Source organism: Pristis pectinata, chromosome 28, assembly GCF_009764475.1.
Source record: "Pristis pectinata isolate sPriPec2 chromosome 28, sPriPec2.1.pri, whole genome shotgun sequence".
Lineage (NCBI taxonomy): Eukaryota > Metazoa > Chordata > Chondrichthyes > Rhinopristiformes > Pristidae > Pristis > Pristis pectinata.
Window position 1 is genome coordinate 7665896 of NC_067432.1, and position 23343 is coordinate 7689238.

General features: G+C 42.5%; 1 protein-coding gene across 1 annotated transcript in view; it reads right to left on the reverse strand.

Moving 5' to 3' along the window:
- LOC127583868 (A-kinase anchor protein 13-like) overlaps positions 1-23343 on the reverse strand; it is a 407302-nt gene that overhangs the window by 280883 nt on the left and 103076 nt on the right. Inside the window, 1 exon segment of the mRNA XM_052040262.1 lies at positions 6560-6707. Coding sequence (XP_051896222.1) covers positions 6560-6707 — 148 coding nt within the window.

A 23343-nucleotide genomic window follows, 5' to 3' on the forward strand; every position in this document is an offset into this window, starting at 1 on the left:
ATTGACCCTTGAATCATCTTAATGCCCAGAAACTTATCAATCCATGTTTTAAATGAATTCAACAACTGAGCTTCCACAGTCCTGCACTGTGGAGAACTCTGAAGATTCATCATACTCTCTGAAGAATGATGCAAGAACAAGGGAAACAGAAGCAGGCCATTGGTTCCCTGAGCCTGCTCCACCATTCAAGATCAAGGCTAATCTTCGACATCAACACCATTTTCTTGTCTTATTTGCATAGCCCTTGACTCCTCATTTCCAGTGGTGGTGGTTGGGATAGGGGGAGGTGGAAGAAGAAAAGAGAATTCCAAAGATTCAGCAGACTGAGTGAAGAAATTCCTCATTTTAATCCAACATGCAAGATAAAATGTCAGCATAACATTGTGGGCCGAAGGGCCTGTACTGTGCTGTGGTGTTCTATGACCAGAGGAAACACCCTCACCATGGCTACGTTGTCAAGTCCTCCAAGGGTTTTATGTTACAGTCACCTCTCTTTCTTTCAAAATTTGAAGAATTATGGCCTAGATTATTTCCCCAGTGCTCATATGACACAGTCATCTCAGGGACCATTCTCGTGAGTCTCCACTACACAGTGATATGGAGACACAGGAGACCACAGATGCTGGAATCTGGAGCAAAAAAATAACAAACCTGCTGGAGGAACTTAGCAGGTCAGGCAGCGTCTGTAGAGGGAAATGGACAGTCAACATTTCAAGTCAAGGGTGACAAGGATCAATGCACTCCTCTCCATGTGAAGGGTCTCAACCAGGAACATCAACTGCCCACTCCCCTCTAACCTGTCCAACAGATGCTGCCTGACCCACTGAGTTCCTTCAGCAGTTTGTTTATTTGCTTAAAAAGTGATATACTAGCTATAGAATGAAAGGAGACCGAGATTACACACAACACTCCTACTGTGGTCTTGCCAAGGCCCTAAATAAATTGGAATAAGACACCTTTAATGTTGTACTGGATTCCTCTTGCAACAAAGGACAATGAACCATTTGCCTTCCAAACTGCTTGTGCACCTACCTGTTAGCTTTCAGTGGCTTATATATGGGGATGCCCAGGTCCCATTCAACACTGACATTCCAAAATACAAATCAGTAAAGGTCTAGTGAATAGTTATTGGGGGGTGGGGGGGGGGGGGGGTGGTGGCGGCAGAAGAACCTGGAAATGTTTTCTACAAACGGTGGATGGTGGATGTGGTGGTGGGGAAATGATTAGTGACTGCAAAAGAAAATTGGCTATGCACATGAGGGAAATCAATTTGCAGAGCCAAGGGCAAGAGCAAAAGAGTAACTGTTTCAGAGAGCTGGCATGGACTCGATGGGCTGAATGGCTTCCTGTGATGTCCTGCCTCAGACTTAAAATGGTGATTTACACAGAAGCCAACAGAAAACAATTCTTTCAGGATTCCAAACACCAATGTCACCTCAATGATTACAATTTTTCCTGTGCCGATGGACATAGTTTCTTGTGAGCTGTAAAGACTGATGGCAGATTGACTTGTGCCTTCAGCTCGGAGTATAAAACAGCAAAAACTCAGTAGGTGCCGCACACTTCTCTCCACAGCCTGGTGTTACATGATAGCAACCCAACACATCGAAGGCAGCACCATGATTGGCAACACTGCAAACTGCACACTCTGAATTGATGGAATATAAATTCAGAATTTAAAACTCCATTTCTATACTCTACCTCTGCCTTCCACAGGTATTTGAAAGTAGCAGTAACTGTAATAGTTTGCACACCGAGGTTAAATTGGGTGCATTCAAGATTTGAAAGGCGGTAAAAACAAATGAAGTTTGAAATTTCAGGAGTGAACTGCCTTTTACTTCCCTCCCCTGTGGAGAAACTCACACATCTATGAATTCTATCACCTTTAAACAGCGATTTTCAAAAACCCATTTCTGCTAATAAATACAGAGATATATTTTGGGTGAATCAATAAGTTTAGAGATCCTCCTGAAATCCACCACAATTTTCTGACTCCAGTTTGGGTCCAGAGATTATACATCGATCATTACTAATGAAGACTTACAATGAGAACTAACATTATTTTGTTAATCAATAGAACATTCAATAACAAGAACTCCCACTTACACAGTACCTTTAATGTAGCAGAAATGTCCCAAGGCATTTCAGAATGGGAATATACTGTTAGAAGTATATACTGCAAAATTATATTTTATTTTACAAACCATTTTCGGTCACAGAGTCAGAGTCATACAGCACAGAAACAGGTCCTTCAGCCCAAGTCGTCCTCGCCGACCAAGGTGCCCACCTAAACTAGTCCCATTTACCTGCATTTGGTCCATATCCCGCCAAACCCTTCCAGATGTAAGATTTCTTTATTAGTCAGATGTACATCGAAACACACAGTGAAATGCATCTCTTGCGTAGAGTGTTCTGGAGGCAGCCCACAAGTGTCGACATGCTTCCAGCACCAACATAGCATGCCCACAACTTCCTAATCCGTATGTTTTTGGAATGCGGGACGAAACCGGAGCACCTGGAGGAAACCCACGCAGACACAGGGAGAATGTACAAACTCCTCACAGACAGTGGCGGGAATTGAACCCAGGTCGCTGGCACTGTAATAGCGTTACACTAACCGCGTGCTGAAAGGCCGTCAGGTCCCTTTTAAATCTTTCCCCTCTCACTTTAAGCCTATGCCAGCTAGTCTTAAAACCATATGGGTGCAAATAGTTTTCAGACTTTAATATCACTGATACCCTACAATGAAATGGTCACGATGGCATACTTGAAAGTTCAACTTTAGCTGTCAACATGTTGCTGTCCATACACAGCTTCATTACTTGACCCCAATATTGAAAATGTATTTTATGATGGTAAAATTTAACACTGCTTTTAGAATGTCATTAAAACTCACAAAACTTATCACTGATACCTGCCAGGGGTCATTAATCATTGCTGTTTATGTTCCCCTAACCCAGTAAGTTTCTTTGTTTGGCGATGCTCAAAATTGAAACAATTTTCCTGATTTTCCTCCATATTTACCCTGTTTGTAGATTCCAATTCCTCTTCGATATTCCTCTAGCTTTAAAGTGAACTTGCTGAAAACTCATTTTCTCTTAGCACTTAAAACCGACTTTAAACATAACAAAGATCTCACTGGCCGCATCACAGAAAGCAGATAAAATCTACGATGGTAGAGAAACAAAGGACTGCAGATGCTGGAATCTAGATGAAAAACACTATGATGCTGGAGGAACTCAGCAGGCCAGACGGCATCTGTAGAGAAAAGCAGGCGGTCAACGTTTCAGGTCAAGACCCTTCTTCGGGATGAGGATGGTAATTAGCTTTCTATTCAAACTAGAAGAAGCAGTCCCAAGTTCATGCTGAACGTTATCAAATTGCTTTGTTTAAGGAAGGGTGGCAGATGTATGGGGAGAGTGCATTAGTTATATACTAAGAGGCCAATTTCAGGTGAAGTTACGTCTTGTTCAGTGACTCCCAGTGGCAAGAGTGCATTTGGATGCTGGTGGTTAACAGGACTGGGCTGTATTTTACTGCCTCCATGACCGACAAACTGCCCCAGCTGTGCTCTGCTGTTGGGTGCCAGGTGTGGGAATGTTCCACAGTAAAACAAAACAAAAATCTAAACCTTTTTGCCTAAATTAACAGATTAAATAATTTCATGAAATTACTGCCCATAAGTACATCTATTACTTTAAATCTGCTTCCTACCCAAATTTCAACATCCAAAGTTTCAAATGCAGCAAACTATTTTGTGTCAGCGCAAATGCAGAGCCGAGGTTTGGAAACACTGACACTGCTCAGATAACAGCTCATAGATATGTATAGGGAAATGGCCTTGAATAGACTCAAGTTGATAAGCTGCTCATGTCACCCATCTAATGACTAACTACTCTTGCCCCAGTTCTGCCAAATACTTTGATTCACGAGACTCAATTACAAAGCAGTTTGTCAGTTCTGTGCTAGGCTACAAAGTGCAGGGTCCAGTGACAGCCAGACACTAGCACTAAGAGTGAAGGGAAATTGACACTGCTAACGCTGCCCACTCAGTGTCTGTGATGACTGCACTTTAACTACCAGCTAATAGCCATGGGAGAATTACTGACCCGAAAACCTTCCGCATCTTTGATTTTAAACCTGTATCCTCTAAAATAATTTAACACCTGGTGCAAGATAACTTCAGCCTATCTACTACTCCATGCAACAATATTTAAATTTCTGGGCAGTAACATATCGGATGGCCTGTTCTGGGCCCAGCACATAGGTGCAATCACAAGGAAAGCACGAGAGTGTGTTTCTACTTTCTTAGATTGCTAACAGGTTCAGCATGTCATCGAACACTAACAAACTTCTGCAGATGTAGCGTTGAAAGTATCCCGATTGGTTACATCATGGTCTGCTATGGCAATTCCAATACACAGGAACCCAAGAAGCTGCAGAGCAGTGGACTCCCCCCAATAAATCACTGACACATCCCTCCCCACCATTGGTAGTATCAACATGAGGTGGTGCCTCATGGCGGCAACATAATCAAATATCCCCAACATCCAGGCCATTCCATCTTCTTGCAGCTACCAGCGGGCGGGGGGTACAGCAGCCTGAAGTCCCACACCACCAGGTTCAAGAACAGCTACTTCCCTTCAACCACTTGGCTCTTGAACCAACCTGCACAACCCTAATCACTACCTCAGTATAGCAACACAATGATCACTTTGCACTACAATGTTTTTTTTTGTTCTAATTGCATTCTGTTACATAATTTTGTATAAATTACGTTTAATTTATGGTTTTCTTGTGAATGTTGTGTCTCTACTGTTATGTGATGCTACTGCAAGTAAGTTTTTCATTGCATCTGTGCATACATTTACTTGTGCATATGACAGTAAACTCAACTTTGAATTAGCCACTTCTGGCAGGTATCATGCTAAAACAGTCAACCTCCAGTCTGTAATTAGAAGTCTCTGACTTAGCTGGGCAGAGAGGAAAAAAAAAAGAGGCTGTGTCATTCAATGCTTATTAAAAGGGATTTGGGGGTTGGGGGAAAAAAAGGCTGTCCTGTGGGTTGCATTACATTTCTGGATTTTTTTTTAAAGAGTGCATTGGACAGTTTGACAGCTTGATACTTTCCCCACAGAATGGATGTGCAGTGGATTTCCTGTTATACAGCAGTGATTATGCTTCATTAGATGGGATGCAGTTTGGGATGTCCCAAAGTGAAAAATGCTTTCGAAATTCCGGTCTGTCTTGTACACTCCTGGGCTCTGAATGGAATGGTTGAGTATCCTCTCTCTCAGCTGAAGTTGTTTGTCCACTCTCTAAAATCAAAGCCAGACCAAGTTTCATCTTTGCGCCGGAAAAGAGTCCCAGGATCAAGGCTGCTGTAAGCAATGTAAATAGGCATATAAAGTCAGATTTCCAGCATCTGCAGTCTCTTGTGTCTCCATTTTGCTGCTCCACCGCAAAGATTCTTTGAGGTATGCCTACCTTGAAGCAGTTTTCCTCCTCTCTTCACCAGGAGTTCTGCGAGACCCTCTCTCACGGCTCTCCAGCTCTTTGCTCCAACCTCTTTCCCCCAACTTTTTTATACTGGCTACCTCCCCTCTTTCTTTCCAGTCCTGATGAAGGGTCTCGACCTGAAACTTTGACTGTTCATTTCTCTCCACAGATGCTGCCTGACCTACTGAGTTCCTCCAGCTCCTTTGTGTGTTGCTCCATATAAAGTTATTTTTAAATACAATTGTCGGTGCCTTACGTGGAAGAGCCACAGTTCAGGGCCCTCCTGCCACTGCACACCAATTAACATTTGTGTTTGAAGCCCATGAACTGTTTGTTTTAACACATCAGTTATCATCCATTTGTAAACAAAGTAATGAAATATAACTACTTATGAAAATGTTGACTTGAATATTATTACTTTTAAAATAATTTCATAAAAGAATCTAAAATACATTTTAAAATAAAATTAAAAGACCAAACACCTCACTGATACACTGTACCCTCTACTTATTACATATCAGAATGTAGGGCAATGAAGAATCATTATCATCATTAAGCAACAATTTCCTAACAAAAAATATAAATAGGGAAGAAAGGAAAGGAATCCAACAATTAAGTATAGGACAGGATGAGGAGAGGCTCCTCAGCAAAGAAATAAATGAGAGCGAGGTCAGAGCTCAAATCTAGTTGAGATCATTGGGAACACAAAAGCAGTGTGTTGATTGCCTATTTAAGAGCTTGTTGAAGATGTCAGTGAAGAGCAGCCTACGACACTGAAATTCATTCGGGAATACATCATTTCCTCCGTCTACAAATACTTAGCAAGAACAGAGCGGCAAGCACTGACACACAGTGCAGCAGTTTTGAAGCGGGGTCAATGGAATAATCAGAAGCATATTGGGCTCTGCACCAGAAACGTCAATGGCACTAATAACTTAGCCTCCTTTTGTGCAATGCTGAATCCTTTTAGTTTCTATCTGAGGTTAGTGCGTTGAAGGGGAGTTGATGGGGCAGGAGAGGAAGGTGAAACAGTAACAAGGGCCAGGGTATTGTCACTTACCAGGAGCGACTGTCTGCAACGTGTTCTGGTCTACTCTCTGTGTGCTGGTTAAATGACGTTGACTGGAGCCAGAGAACATGAGGTAAAAGGAGACATCCTCTTCGACTGCATGCTCCTCGCCCAGGAGCACAGAGAGGACAGACTCCCCCTTTGGAAAAGGAAAAGAGAAATTATAAACAGGATTGAAAACTAAAACATGGAATTCATCATGAATATCATCAATTGGAAGGTTCAGGAAATTCTGTAGTTTTGCCACAAATACTTACTTCCAAGGTTTGACTCATCTATAAACAATGTTCAAGCCATTTGACACAACATTACTCAAGTTCCGGCTTAAAACCTTTATGCTTTCTGTACTATACAGGGAGTTCTAATCCGATCAAAATCTTACCAGAGCAGAACCATTCTAAAACCACAGATTATGGGATAGATTTTATCAATTCTCGACAATACCTTTGAGTCTTGTGCATGGTTTCAAGAAACAATATGGTTGATCTAAGAGATTTTCTTAAAATGCACACAAGCATATCAGGCATTTCCCTCGCCCTTTGACAAGTCAAGCCTTTGCATATATTTACCATTGCTTCCTGATCCATATCTGATCGAAGTATCACTATACCCACAATCTGCAATTCACCAACATCAATGCATTATAGTGTTAGTCACATCGCAGATGCTAACACTTTCACTGTTCAATTCAATTGGTTCAAGTCCCACTCTAGTGAGTTGGACACATAATCCAGGCTGGTACTCCACAGCACTGCTGTATAAAGTGGGGCTACTTGCCCTCTTAAATGGCTGTTAAAGGTCCCACAAAACTCAAAGAGAGGGGAGATCTCCCCTGTGTTCTGGGCAATCTGTACCCATATCCCTTAAACTATGTCATATGTACTAAAAACAACAAGCAAAGTGCTAGAGGAGCTCAGCAGATCAAGCAGCATATGCAAATGCAGAACCTGCAGCATATGCAGAGTAAGCAGCATACGCAGCACTTCCCTGTGTCATGAAGTGCATGCAGGGTTTTGACGCAAAACATCGACAATTCCTTTCCTCCCACAGGTGCTGCTTGACCTGCTGAGTTCCTCCAGCAGACTGTTTGTGGCTCCATATTCCAGCATCTACAGTCTCTTGTGTCTCCATATATACTGAGAAACTGTTTTCTACATTACCCATCATTGGTTACACTTCAAAAAGCAGTGCTCTTGGACGTCCCAAAGTTATAAAAGATTCTGTGTAAATGCAAGTTTTTCTTCTTTACAGCAGAAATCAATGATCAAAAGGAGGAAACAGAAATATTTTTTTCCTCTTTACATGGAACCTTTCATCTCTTCCAAGCCCCTGGGGTCTCAAATCAATTGTAGCTGCAACCTTGGCCAAAGTCGGTCTCGAACCCTGTTCTCCAGGTTTCAGTGCCATGCCTAACAGGATGCTTTCCCCACCAAAGGAGCTGGCACACTGCAGCCAAGGAGGTTTTAAATGTTATTAGTAACAGCCCTATTTGTGTAACAAGACAAGCTGAAGAGCCATGCTTATGGCAGGATTTCTGAAGATCAAAGAAATGCCCATTTAAAAAAAAGACATCCCTTGATCTCCATTAACTTGGCTGGATGATTTAACACTATGCAAATTCCATAAAGTCCATTAGTAAACAAATATCATACCAATTATTGTCCATTCTAAAACAACTATTCTTAAAAATGGCAACTTGTAGCCTTCAGGACTCAATACTGAGTCCATCAATTTCAGATGACCACCTTTTCTCAGAGGGACGAAGCAGGAAACAATGTCCTGGCTCTGAGAGGTGTAGAACACCTGCGGATTCTTGCCTGATCTGCTTAATATTTCCAGCATTCTCTTTTGTCTCAGATTTGGAGTGTCTAACCATCCATCCTTGGATGGCACAGTGGTGCAGCTGACGGTGGTGCAGTTCCAGTGACACAGGTTCACTCCCACGTGGTCATGTCCGTATGGAATCTGTACATTCTCCCTGTGACCATGGCCTTCCTGCTACATCCCGAGGACATGCTTGTTCATCAGTTAAATGGCCACTGTAACTAGCTCCTAGTGTGCTAATGAGTGGTAGAATCTAGAAGCAGCTGGGGTGAATGTGGGGAGAATAAAATGGGATTAGTGTGTGGGTGCTTAATGGTCAGCACAGACTCGATGGGCCAAACTGACCATTTCTGTGCTGTGCAACTCCACAACGTTCACTGGCAGAGTCCCCAGCATCAACATCCTGGAAGGGTCACTAGTGACCAGAAAGTCAATTGGCCCAACCTCATCAACATCCATGGCTCTAGGAGCAGGACAGATGTTGGATATCCTGGGGCGAGTCGCTCATCCCAAGACCTTTCTACCATCAACAAGATTTAAGTCAGGAATATAATGGAATCCTTTCCATTTGCCTGGATGAGTGTGGGTCCAACAACATTCAAGTTCAACACCACCCAGAACAAAGCAGCTCACTTGCCTGGCATCTCATTCATAACCAGCACGGAGAGGCTGCAGTGTGTGCCATTGACAAAATGCAGTACAGTTACTCACCCAGGCTATGCTCATAGTGCCTCCCAAACCCTTGCCCACCATCAACAAGAACAAGGGCAGCAGATACAGGGACACCACCACCTGTAATTCCCCTCCAAATCGCACACCATTCTGACTTGGAAAGACATTGCCAGGTCTAAATCCTGAACTCCCAACCCAGCCACACAGGAGCAGCACCTCCACTGGAAGGACCACTGTGATCCAAGGACGCAGCTTACCACCACTTTCCAAAATTAGAGATAGGCAATAAATGTTGACCTTGCCAGCAATGCCCAGATTCTGAAAATGAATAAAAAAAAATCATGGCCATCTGACTTCAGGTTTCAACTTGACCATCTTGCCTGCCCCTAATAAGCCTCAATTCCCCTTCAGGCTAAAGACCCACCTCAAATTTGAATGTACTTAGTTATTCAGCTCTCTGTGCTACAGAATGCATAAAAATTATGGACCTCAGAGAAACTTCCTCATCCCAGTTTTAAATGGTCAACCCTTTATCCTGAGACCATGCTCAATTGTAGGCGCCCCCACTAGAGGAAACTTCACCAGACCCTTCACACCAGTCAAACCTTGTCAGAATTCTATTGTTCCTTTCAACTCTCAATGTCATTCCAACTCTAGCTCAATCATGTGACACCAAAGTTCAGTTTTGGCTCAGAGATAATCACCCCTGGGAATAATACTTTTTGTTTTGCAAGTCATCACTCCAGACATAGAGCATCTGATGAACATTTAGACACCACGAGGGTGAGCACAGCACTCCAGTAAAGGCCAGAGAAAAGGAAGTAGTTACCAATTAATAGAATAAGTTAAATTAATTCAACATTACCCACTGTTATTTGGGTCAATGTACTTCAGTATATGGTTTCATTTCCTCCTAAGATCAAATGTTCTTTGACATGGTAGTTGTTTGGCTGCAATTTAGCTTTTAATCAAAACGTTCTCTGAATTTCTCATCCTCCCAATAATCTCCTATTTACTTCTCTGAAGGCAATGACCTTCACTGAAGTGCAATGCCCTTCCATGTGGTGTGAGGCTAATAGATCAGGCAGGCAATGCCAAACTGCTGTCTCTGACCCTACCCTGAAAAACTACATTGGTACCAATGGAGGATCATCCATACAAGGACGACTTACAAGAAGGAGCTAACACTAAGTTATAGTGAAAGAGACAAATCTTTCACTTTGAAAGGATACATTTTACAAAGTAAAGAAATAAGGTTAGGTTTTTGGAACTTTCACCATTCAATATCTGATGGAGTACACCAACTATAATTTGCCAGCCAATCATCTCTCCTCATGTATCTGTGAACAGGTCCTCCACAATTTGACCTGCTAATTATAGGTGTGCAGGGGCCACAAATAGCAGCTTCAGTTATTTATTTGGGAGAAATCTGGGCCGGCAAGGTATTCTCTGTACATTCCCATGTCCTTAATGCTAAGGAGAGTGTTATCCAAAAGGAGGAATGTAATCTCACATAGCAGTTTAAGCTAATGGTGGTTACACAAGAACTTGAAAAACAGGAGGGCGCCCTTTGGCTTCTTGTGAAAGATCATGACTAATCGACTCCTGACGTCTGTCTGATGCCCACAAACCCAAACTTCTAAAATCTGTGTCTTGGATATACTCAGTGGCTGAGTAAATGCAGTCATCGAGGGAAGAGCAACTCAGCCTTTAAGTCCGAGAATTTCTCCTCACTGCAGGTCCAGATGGCTGACCACTTATCCTACAGCTATGCCCCATCCTTTACCCACCTACCAGCATCCTGAAAGGAAATGAAAACATTCAAGGTGAGTACAAGTTCAAGTTAAAGCATCATAGCGGGACAAGAGGCAAGGAGATACAATTCAGGGCTAGTGCCAGCAATTATTCACTCTCCTTGCCATGGGCATAATTCAGCAACTGGAAGCAAAAAGAGAAAATGCTGGAAACACTCAGCAGGTCAGGCAGCATCCATGGAAAGAGAAACAGAGTTAACATTTCAGTTCAAAGACACTTTGTTGATTCAACTTTAAACATTAGCTGTTTCTTTTCACAGATGCCGCCTGACCCGCTGAGTAGTTCCAGCATTTCCAGATGGTTATTTCAGACTGCCATCATCTGCAGTCTTGTGGATTTCCATTCATTGAAAGCAAAAGCTGTGTAATTACACCAAGAGAGTCAAATACAGCAATGGGGAGATGGCAGGATTCTATAGGGAGATGGGAAGGGGATGGGCTGCATGGTTTCCTTCCATTAGTGAACTATACACTGCCTACAGGGCCTCTTTCCCAACCTAACAATGATATTTGAAAATACAGCTCAAATTCAAGTATAAACTTTGAAGCCCTGAAGGATTCAAAATCCAGACAAATATCTGAAGGCATTATATTGTGAGCAGACATGATCCAGAATTTACTGCTCCCCATCAACAACTCACCTTAGAAGCTCTGGTGAGAAGTTTCCTCCATATTGAACCTGTGCCGCTACATGTGAATATTTTGCATTCTGTGGATATCTTTAACTTTGTGGACACTGAGCTGAGAGGTGTTCAGAAGCTGATTTCCCATTTCTTCTACTTCTAAATGATCAACTTTGTTTTGGTCTGTACATCTAAAGCAGCTCTCTCTGGTCAAGAACACCCAAATCATACAACTGAGAAATGCATACTACCTTCTGACTATAAATATGCCACTTACTAAAAACCTAACCACTTGATTAGAAGAAACCAAGTCATCCAAATTACACAGAGATATTTCAAGTCTAATCTGCTTACCTGCATTAAGGACTGGGAAGGCTTCTGCAGCCTGTCCAACCAAACACTGGATTGAAAGATTAACCGAGTGCGAATTAATTCAGCTTCAAGCATTACGGCCAATTAAAGAAGCAGACTCTTGGTCAATTTGTCAGCAGCACTCTGAGTACCAAGAATCTCCCAGAAAAGGTTTGCTTGGTACCAGTCTCAAATATCAAGCGCTCCCCTCCTTCTGCACTACACCCCTAAATTAATCCCAGTATCAGATGAGATCCATCTCACACACCAGGCAAACATTTCTCAATGTAACACTGGCAATGAAAGGCATCTTGCAATTACTATGTCGTGGGGAAGTAGAATTGCCTACACCCATTAAGAGCCAGACCAAAACCTCAAGGATGTGTAAATGGAGGAAACATTACCTGAAATTATATGTACGGTGAACGACAGGATTGTGGGGGAAGAATGTTACAAAGGCCAGTGAAATGAAGATATTTTCCTTTCTCACCCAACTGGTCATTTCTGATTTGCATAGCCACCATAATCAAAAGGGAGGATGCAGGCAATCTGTCGACCAGGTGCAATATTAACCAATGCAAAACTAATCACTTGTGTCTGTGATGCTGCTGCAAGTTTTTCATTGCACCTGTGCATACATGTACTCGTTCATATGTATTGTGGAGGGTCGTGGCTCTCACGTGACAGCACTGCCCCTACCTGGTAGGAAGACACACAACTGTCAATCAAGGTTTGGCCCTGCCCCACCCATCAGCGCACACCTGACCATTGGCCTTTTTAAATTGCCTGGGCTGGACCCCCCTTCCCATCCCCCCCCCCCCCCCCCAGCACTATAAAGAGTGCCACACGTGCTCAGCTCTCTCTCTTTTGTCTCCGAGGGATCACCCTGCTTTGCTCCAGGCCGAGCACTGTGAAATGGTGCTGGAGAAATCATTGGTGAGGTGTGCATTGTTTAAAAGGGGTGGGAGCATCTTAGTTAGTGTCCCGAGTAGCATAGAGCCATGCCTGCACTGAGTCAAGGGGTGGCGGGTATCGTATTGTCTTTTCCTTGATTGTATGTACGCAATTCATTTGTGTGCACATGCGTGCATTTTACCCGTTGCGATTTACCCACACTAGCAATAAACTGTGCGCGTGTTGTTCCCATTACCCTTTCCTCGCATTTGTCTTTGTAAATAAATCATTTCTCTAAGACTGTGTTCAGAATCCTTGTCCTTCGAGACCTCAAATCTGTTTCACAACATCATATGACAAACTTGACTTTGACACTTGGCTGCTCACAAATGACACACGGACAGTCCACCTCTGTAAATTCCTCTTCTGTACAGGGGCAGAGCTCCACGTCCAGTTGATAAACCTCAAACATGGGAATACAACTTACATCTACATGCTGCAAGGCTCTTCACGTTCCACCAAAATTCAGTGAGAATGAAAAAAGGAACTAAAAATAGGCAGCAAAAAAAAAGTGTTACTCTTAAAAAAAATCGCATCACAATTTTGGCAGGAAGGACTTGGAATTGCAGTTAACAATAACAACAAAATGTATCACTTTTGTCATCAGTTAAACTATCCTTAACCAGGCCAAAAAGAAAATGTTCAAAAATAAACCCATACATGGGAGGCTGCTCAAGCTTAAATTTAGATGAAGTGAAAGTACAAATGAACATCGATTCAGCTGACCAAAATCTGAAAAAAGAACAAGTAACCAATGACCGTGTCAGGTGCAGATGTTCATGCTTTTCCTCATTAATCTAACAAGGGCGGGTACAAGTGTATAATTTAACAGCACAGAGGCCTCTCCCTCTGCCAAACCCTAATCCCCTTCATTTCTCTGACCTTGCTACACTTGAGAATCAATTCCTGACAGCAAGGGTGTCATGGCAATCAGCACAAGATGTAACAGACACTCAGCTGGGAAGCAGCTTTACAGAAAATGTATTTGCATATTCTGATAAGAGAACATGAAGTCTATAAAGGCTTCAGAAAATGGGCTTGTATGTTACACAAATGCAAATCACCTGATCTATTTAGCACAAACACAGACAATTATAAAATTGTTAATTTGAATTTTAAAAACTCAAAGATCCTTTCTCAAAAACAAAAAATGGACCAAGATCCAAAGAAAATGATGCAAAGAAATGCAATTTTGCAACTTTAGCATGACTAAAGAGGAATGTTATTAAACAAGGAGAGTGACATCCAGTCCCATTTCATCATCGCTGGACAAGTTACAAAAATAAGAATGGTAATAGGAGCATCTTAACATTAAGGGTTTCAGCAAGGAATTCCAGGTTTAGGGCATTGCCAGTGGTGGATCATTAAATTTGGGGATGATCAGGAGACCTTGAGCATGGAAATGAGAGGGTTATGGATTTGGTGGAAATTACAGAGATAAGGAGGGCAAACAAAGGAGGATGTGAAAACCTGGACAAGCATTTTAAAATCCTGCCATTATTATTTAACTGGGTGTCGTCGATGACTGTCAGTAAGTACAGGGGTGATGGGTGAAATGGGCAGCAGAGTTCTGGATAGTCACAAGTGTACAGGGTAGAATGGGGACTGCAGCCAGGGGACTTTGGAATAGTCAAATCTAGAGGTGTACTGCACAGAGGAGAGTTGCCTAGCAGATTAACAGAGTCAAAGCCAGAGTCACATGATGTTAGAGATGGAAATAAAAACAACATCAATCCAACCCATATTTGTAGATCAACTAATTTTAGAAGACCACAGATCTGTTGAAAGTTTCATTAATAAGCAGGTTCTGCACTCTTAAGAGTTTCCAATGGAACAGCGATGATACAAGACAGCTGCTGACTCCACTTGTGTGAAATTGTGCCATATAAAGTGTCAACCATGAAGGTCATCAACTGAGCCTCAACAAGTGTTTAATGATGCTTCCAAAAATACTTCTGCCCTCTTGGGACTCGCTATTCAGCAATGTTCCTCTTCTAGTCACTAAACAATGCAAGAGGTAAATGCATTAACATGTCAAATGGTCGCAAACACCAAGTCTATCAGCACATTAAATTTTGAATAAGGATCTTCTTTTAAACAGAGAGCAGGATGCATGGACGAGGACCTTCGTAAAGACAAGATCAAAGTAGGGAAAGCAGCAGTTGTTGGGGATTCTCATCTGAAGTTTCAAAAGGGCTGTAGCTGTTTTTCAAATGACAGGAAGATTAAGAGAGTGAGAATGACCCAGGTTATGGGTCAGGAGGAAGAATAAGTTATTACAGACCGAAAAACACTATGACGCTGGAGGAACTCAGCAGGCCAGGCAGCATACAAGGAGAAAAGCAGGCGGTCAACATTTCGGGTCAGGACCTCAGGACTGAAGGTAGGAAAAGGGGAAGCCCAATATATAGGAGGGAAAAGCAGAGCAGTGATAGGTGGACAAAAGAGGGGAGGTGGGGTGGGCACAAGGTGGCGATAGGTAGATGCAGGTAAGAGACAGTGATAGGCAGGTGAGGGGGAGGAGGGGAGGGCAGACCCACTGGGGGATGGGTCAAAGGTAAAGAGAGAAAAGGGGGGGGGGGTTAAAAAAAAGATATAGGCTAGAAAAGGGAAGAAGAGGCATAGTAGGTGAGGAGGGGGTAGGGGTTACTTAAAGTGGGAGAATTCAATGTCAATGCCATTAGGCTGCAAGGTTCCAAGACGGAAAATGAGGTGCTTGGAATTCTCCTGGCAGTGGAGGAGGCTGGGGACTGACATATCTGTGATGGAGTGGGAGGGGGAGTTGAAGTGACTGGCAACAGGGAGATGCAGATTGTTACAGGCTGATTTCAATGTGTCTGAAATGGCACAAAGTGCAATGTCAAGGTGGGATTCAAGGTTATTGGGGAAAAAAAACATACCAGGTAGCAACCTTTCCTATATCCTGGGTGAAAGGGATATTGCACTTCCAGAACTTGCTTTCAACTAGTGCTCAATGATTAGGTCAACAAACCTGATTGTACAATGCATTACTTTTACTGTGGACAGCCCACAGGTCCACGGATCTAGGTTCAATCCTGACCACAGGTACTGTGGAGACACAAGAGACTGCAGATGCTGCAATCTGGAACAACAAACAAACAATCTGCTGGAGGAACTCAGCTGGTCCAGCAGCATCTGTTGCGGTGGGGGGGGGGGGGGGGGGGGGGGAAATAGGATTTGTCGACATTTTGGGTCGAAACCCTGCATCAGGACAGAGTGGAGAGGGGAACCAGGCAGTAATAAAGAGAGGGGTAGTGATGAGACAGAAGGCCAGAGGTGATTGGTGGACTAAGTGGGGAGGGCGGTGGAAGATGTTGAAGGGTGACAGGCAAATTGAACCAGGTAGGGAGGGAGGGAGAGGGGTGGAGTTGGGAGACACGATAGATCCGAGGTAGACGAAATAAAGAGAGAGCCAGGAGTGGGATGGGCAGGGTGAAGGTGGAGACAGCTGATGGAGGGTAATAAGCAGGAACAAAGGCTACCAGTGCTGTAATCTGATAAGTAAGGAAGGTGATAATGGGAACCCTCCCAAAAGCTCTATGTTATCTCTGCACATCTTTACTCCTTTTGGCCACTTTTTGCTTTAAATGAATGAACCAAGCATCAGTTTCCAATACTGCACTTCTGAAGCACCTTGGAAGGTCTGGAATTGGAATATTGTTGTCACATGTACTGAGGTACAGTGAAAAACTTGCATACTGTTCATATAGATCAATTCATTACACAGTGCATCAAGGTAGTACAAGGTAAAACAACAACAGAATGCAGAATAAAGTGTCACAGCTACAGAGAAAGTACAGTGCAGGCAGACAATAAGGTTCAAGGTCATAACGAAGTAGATTGTGAGGTCAAGAGTCCATTTTATCGTACTAGGGAACCGTTCAATAGCCTTGTAACAGCAGGAGAGAAGCTATCCTTGAGCCCGGTGGTACGTGCTTTCAGGCTTTTGTATCTTCTGCCTGATGGAGAGGGGAGAAGAGAGAATGTCCAGGGTGGGAGGGGTCTTTGATTACGTTGGCTGCTTGACCAAGGCAGCGAGAAGCGTAGACGGAGTCCATGGAGGGGAGGCCGGTTTCAGTGATGTGCTGAGCTGTGTCCACAATTCTCTGCAGTCACTATTGGTTTTGCTATGTTTAAGTGGCATTTAATATGGCAGATGTTGTTAATCTTAAGCAGACTTAATATTTCCTCTTCTTCACTTTGCCATATATGCATAATTCAAATAGGGTACAGTAGCTTAGTGGTTAAATTACTAGACTGGCAATCCATAAATTCAAATCCTACCATGGCAGCCAGGAAATTAAATTCAGTTAATTGAATAAATTCCAGATATCAAGAGCAGTATCAGCAATGGTGACCATGAAACTATAACGAAAAATCCATCCGCTTCATTAATGTCTTTCAGGAAAGGAAATTTATTTTCCCCACCTCGTCTGTTGTGATTCCAGAACCTATTGCAGCTGTACTTCCAAAATGACCTTGAAAGCTATTCACTTCAAGGGTAATTCAGGATGGGCATTACTTGCTGATCTTGCCAGAGGTATCCACACCATGCAAAATGTATAAAAGGAACTCGAGTAGATTGTGGAAACTGGAACAACATTGGAATCACCATTCACTGTGTACCTAGTCATCCAATTCTGATAGAGGACATTTTAAGCACACTTTTATTCATTGTGCTGGAGAGTCCATTTAGTTAAAATTTGCATCGGCTACATAATAAAGCTTGCCAGCCTCCATACACACACCGTCTGTGCCCAAATCAAGATGTCAATGGTGTACGAAGGCAGCAATCAATTTCTAACTGCCTGGAAGGCCAAGTCTCTTCAGCTGGTATCTGACACATGCCAACCAATTAGTATCCAACAGCTGCTTGGATGCAAGCAACGTTTGCCAAACCCAGAATCTCCGACAAATGCTGCTCTAAAAAACCGGTGGTGCCAATTCCTCCACTTGCCAACTCTGTCTGTTCACAGGATACAGCTGTTCCTTGGGGTTTAAAATCGCAACAATCAAAAGAAAAATTAATCGAAGGCTTTGGTTGAACTTCTACAGTGAGAGGGCAAAAACAAAATTTGGAGCTTTGGAACACTACCTCGGAATCAAATCTGGTGCAGGGAAAGAGCAAAGCTGAAATTGTTTACGAGGATCATCTGATGATGATGAGGGAGCCTGTGGTAAATGAGTGAACTGTGGAGAAATGTTTTTAAACATTCTACTTCAATGAAACAGGCTGGGAGATTTTCCCTTTCAGTCCCGTGCCTACTGTTCATGAAACCATAACCTAATATTAACCTGGGAAGAGTGGCACACAGCCCTGAAATTGCTCATGCTTACCATGGTAATGGATATATATTCCATTAAATAATATGACAGATGGTTGTTTCAGCAAAGCAAGAACAGCTGAACATTTATATATGTAGTATGAAAATGGAATGAAAAGATGCCTCCAGAGGGTGAACAGTCAACTGGGATTCAGTGCAGGGTCATGATTGGAAGCTTGTCATTACACTAGATATTAATCAGTGTTCATTGCTGGCCAGCTTCTTCTCCCTGTCCAGCCCTCTCGCACCCAATTATTTTGTTGGGATCCTTGCTTATGCGTGAGCAAGGGAGCATTAACTCTATCATGCACGTCCCATGTACTTCACGCTGCAGTTCAAAGAAAACATGGTCAGTGATGGTCGGGAGCAGAAGTCAGGTTGTTTTTGTTTTGTCATTTCCCTACTTTCTATCATTACAGCCCAGTTTTAAGGGAGCAATGATTTCTCAGGTGAGATGCAAAAGTATGACTGAAGTATGACTGCTCCATCAGATCAAATTAAAGGATCTGATATTGAATCAGAGGATTGGAGATGTCCTTCCTTAGGCATAATTTAATTACGTTGCTGATCATCATCACATTGCTGTTTGTGGGAATATATTCTCCACAACTGGCTTCCTTGTGTCTTACATTAAAGTCGCAACCAGCAGGATGGTATACTCTGCACTTGCCTGGATGAGGATAGCTTCATCAATGCTCAAAGCCCAACAATATCCAGGACTATGTCAGCAACTTGGAAGACCCCCAAACAGCCTAAATGATCTTTCTCCATCCTCACATCGGAACTTCAATCTACAAAATGCATCGAGTTGCATTCCCAAGCTGCTTCAATAGCACCTCTACCACCAAGGGCAAAGGCAGCAGACACATGGGCCACCACCACTTGTAGGTTCCCTTCCAAATCGCTCACCATTCGGACTTGGAAATACATTGCTGGTGGGTCAGAATCCTTGAACTCACCACACACCAGCACTGTGGATATATCTTCAGCAGAGGTTCAGTGCAAGAAAAGAGGCTCACCACATTCAAGGGCAATTCAGTAGGGTCAATAAATGCTGACTTTGCTCTCAGCCCACAGCAAAAGTCAACTCCAAAAACTTTTTGGTATGTCTGGAGCTCAGAAAAGATGCTGAACGAATTCAAATCTAATACAAAGCTATTTATTGCATCCCTCTGGCACATTCTGGCATATACACAAAACAAAAAGCTTCAAAATGGATCCAACTCTTTCAAGAGGAGACAGAACATCAAAAAGTCTGGGTATTTTTTTAAATAGTGAATTATTCATGCCATTAGTGAAGGACGGTCTATTTCTCTTTAATAAAGTCACTTTGAAAACATTCAACTGTACTGAAAATATTGACAAAGCAAAATTCAATGGGAAATGTGGGCATACCAACACGAAGCACGACCAAAATTCGAGGCAAGTCTGTGGACACGAAGATGACTCATTTCATTTAAATATTCAAAAACAGATTTCCAAGGGGTTTCTTTGAAAATCTATGGAGAACATTATTTTAATCTGTTGTGTTTTCAACTTGATCTACTTGCAACTGCACTACTTACTGAAGAACCATCCCTTAAACAATGATGCCTTTGATTATCAATACAATCATAGTTAAGCTTAACGACGAGTTCAGGCAATTTTAAAACTGCCCAGCTGAACAGTGGAAAATTCCAAGCAGCCCGTCTCTCCAAAGAGAGGATTGTAATGTGTTGGGGACCTTGCTGACTTAACTAGTACACGTTGAAAATATAACTTCCACTTAGTTTTAATTTTGACCATCCCTCAGTCTCCCTCCAAATATTCACTCACAGATTGGCAAATAGGTTTAATACTGTATGTGTATTGAGGAGCAGTGAAAAACTTTGTTTTGCATGCCATCCATACAGATCATTTCATTACAACAGTGCATTGAGGTTATTGTTTTCAGCAGAGGTTCAGTGCAAGAAAGAGGCTCACATTCAAAAGTCAACTCTAAAAACTTTTTGGTATGTCTGGAGCTCAGAAAAGATGCTGAATGAAGCTCACACTGAAAACTATAACAATGCAGAATAACATGTTACAGAGAAAGTGCAGTGCAGGTAGACAATAAGGTGCAAGGCCATAACGAGGTAGATTGGGAGGTCAAGAGTCCACCTTATCATACAAGAGGACTGTTCAATAGTCTCTTAAAGTGGGATGGAAGCAGTCTTTGTGCCTGGTGCGTGCTTTCAGGCTTTTGTATCTTCTGCCCGATGGGAGGGGGGAGAAGAGAGAATGTCCAGGGTGGGTAGAGTCTTTGATTATGTTATCTGCTTTACTGAGGCAGTGAGGTGTAGACAGTTACCAATATTGTGCAGCAGTTCTCTTTTTAAATACCACATCTTATTGTTTTCTCTACATACAATGGCAACTTATTGTGCCCTTCCTTTTTCTGAAGAAGGACTTTATTTATATATGTGTATGATCCCTATCAGGTCATCCCTGGACAATTTATAGGCAATGTACTTTTGGGGTGGAATTTCTGTTGCAATGTGGTAAACACAGACAACTTGCACACAGCAAGCCCTCACCAACAGCAGCTATGACACAATTACTTGCCTTAGTGATATTAAAAAGATAAATAACAAACAGGACATTGGAATAACTCCTCTGCTCATCATGATACATCACTCTAGGAGGTTTTACACCTTCATACTGGAGCAGCTGGGGTCTTGGTTTAATATCTAATTGACAGCCTGACAGTCCTTCACCGTGTCAAATGTTTGGAGTGGATCTTTAACTTCCAAACTTCAACTTCAAGAAGCAGGTGTGTTACCAATTATGCCACATTGAACTAAGTCTGAAATTTAACTTTGTGCTAAATTTATTGCACTATAGGCCAAAATGTAAACACACTACCAATGTCAAAGGCTTTCCCCAGCATTAACACCTAGAAATTGGATTAGGAACAAAATTGTTCAATTTTGCTGCATGAATAGCTTCTAAAACAAGATGATGGGATGTTTTGAAATGTTTGCACTTACTTCCTGTCAGATGCCACCCACTGGGAACTTGGACCAGGTGTTTCCTGTCACAATTCGCCAAAACTTCGATGCAATCTCCCCAGAATATATGTTGTGAATGGGATGAGATTCATGCGCTGAGCAGCACCAACCTTCCTGCACAGCTTGAGGCAGGAGTGAGTGGATAACTGCAGCTCATCAATCTCTCGATATGTGATCAATGCTGTCAAGTGGGGTCTTCCTGAAATACCCAGGACATTATCCTCTCCTTTTTCTACCCCCACCCCTTGGGCAGCCCAAGGTTTACTTTAATACTTCTTAAAGCAAGAACTTTCCTATTGGAAGGATGGCAGAGGTCTGCTATATTTTTCGTGATTTGCCTTTTCATTCAGAATCTGAGTAGTGATGCAGTAAGAATGAAGTCAAATTTCTAGGCATAATTTTAGATATATACTTGCACAAGAAGCAACTTACTTGTTCAGATATCTACAGTGCGAGCTTGCATTATTCATGCCAAGGGAGCCAAAACAAAGCTTGGCTTGTAAAAGAGATCCTAGACAGAAATGTGGTGAATAAAAGGAGTATCAAATAAAACTCAAGTGCAAGCACATCATTCGAAATGATTAAATACTGATGAGAGCCATTTTTTGTGGTTTCATTACGAGTTCTCTTTGTGAGAGTAAGGAATGTTACTGCGTACATAAATGGCTTTGGTGTTTTTCAAATTCACCCTCTGCAACACAACATATTTCAAGGTTTTCATTTGATTTAAACAATCTCTGAATCAAATAAAGTCAGACTATGGAGACTGAATAGCGCTCCACTTATTTAATCACAAACTCAAACCAAATATTGATCCTAAGAGGGGAAATAACAGCTGAAAATAAACTGAACACATAAGAGTGGAAACACTGGGGTCCAGATGAGGCTCCCCTTCTGGGAAAAAAAACCTTTGAGGCAGACAGCACATTTTTGTTAATCAATTTCAGGTATGTGGACCCTTTTTACTGTGCAGTAGTTACAACCTTGGGAAATAATGCACTGTATGCTCAGCAGGTCAGGCAGCATCTGTGCAAGGAGAAACAGTTAACATTTCAAGTTCACAACCCTTAATCAATGTTCTGACAAAGGGTAGGGGACCTGAAACATTAACTGTTCCTCTTTCTACAGATGCTGCCTGACCTGCCGAGGTTTTCCTGCATTTTTTGCTTTTATTTCAGCTTTCCTGCAACTCCAGTTTTTTTTTTAAATTTTCAACAAATGAAACACCCCAGGTTTCTGGCATTGCCACAAGTCCCACAGATATGCCATGTGATCATAATCAACTCCACATTTGGTAATTAATACCACAGCAACAAAATAAAAGTGATGTAAAAATATCTTAACACAATGCTCACATCTTGTATTTGAACCTTCTACTAAATGAAGCATAACCAAGCCCCCCGTCTTCCCATTGCTGTCATTAGCTCACTTGGGAGGTAGATCAGCGTAGAACTTAGTTGCACAGGTCAGGAAGGAGTTAATGGATCGTGGACGAACAACACAGTCAAGGTACTGCAATGGGCCACTGCGCGTCTGGACAAAGTACAGGAAGAAACCCAGACAGAATAGCTGTTCTTGATCAGTAACCAGTAAACCAGACCTAGCCAGGTCCTGGCACAATCCCACTGGGACAACAGAACTCCTCATTTTCCCACTAGGCTAGTTCATTCATCGATCAACACATGACAGAATAAACTCAAACTGTAGATTTGTCCTTGTGAAGTGTCGCCAGTTAATATATTGGCAGGTGAAGCAAGCCCAGCCTTTTGGCCATTAATACTGTGGAATGCAAATGCAAACGAGCAAGTGGGAGCTCTTCAGAGCCTTTGGCGAGCTGAGTTAACAGCTGAAAGCTTTGTGCATTCACAAGGGAGCTTTGGGGTGGATTGCTGGCCCTCTGGGCCAGAGCAATTGCCAACTGACAGAGTCCAACATAACAAACCTTATGGAGGGAAGCAAACAGAGAACAGATTTGGCTGAGATTTAAATGTATGCATTGCAGGTCTTCTGGTATTTAACCAGAAGTTGGTTATTGATAATCAACTTCTGATTTCATAGATGCACCATAGAAATCATCCTATCTGGAGGCATCACAGTTTGGTATGGCAACTGCTCTGCCTGTGACCACAAGAAACCGCAGAGAATTGTGGGCATAGCTCAGCA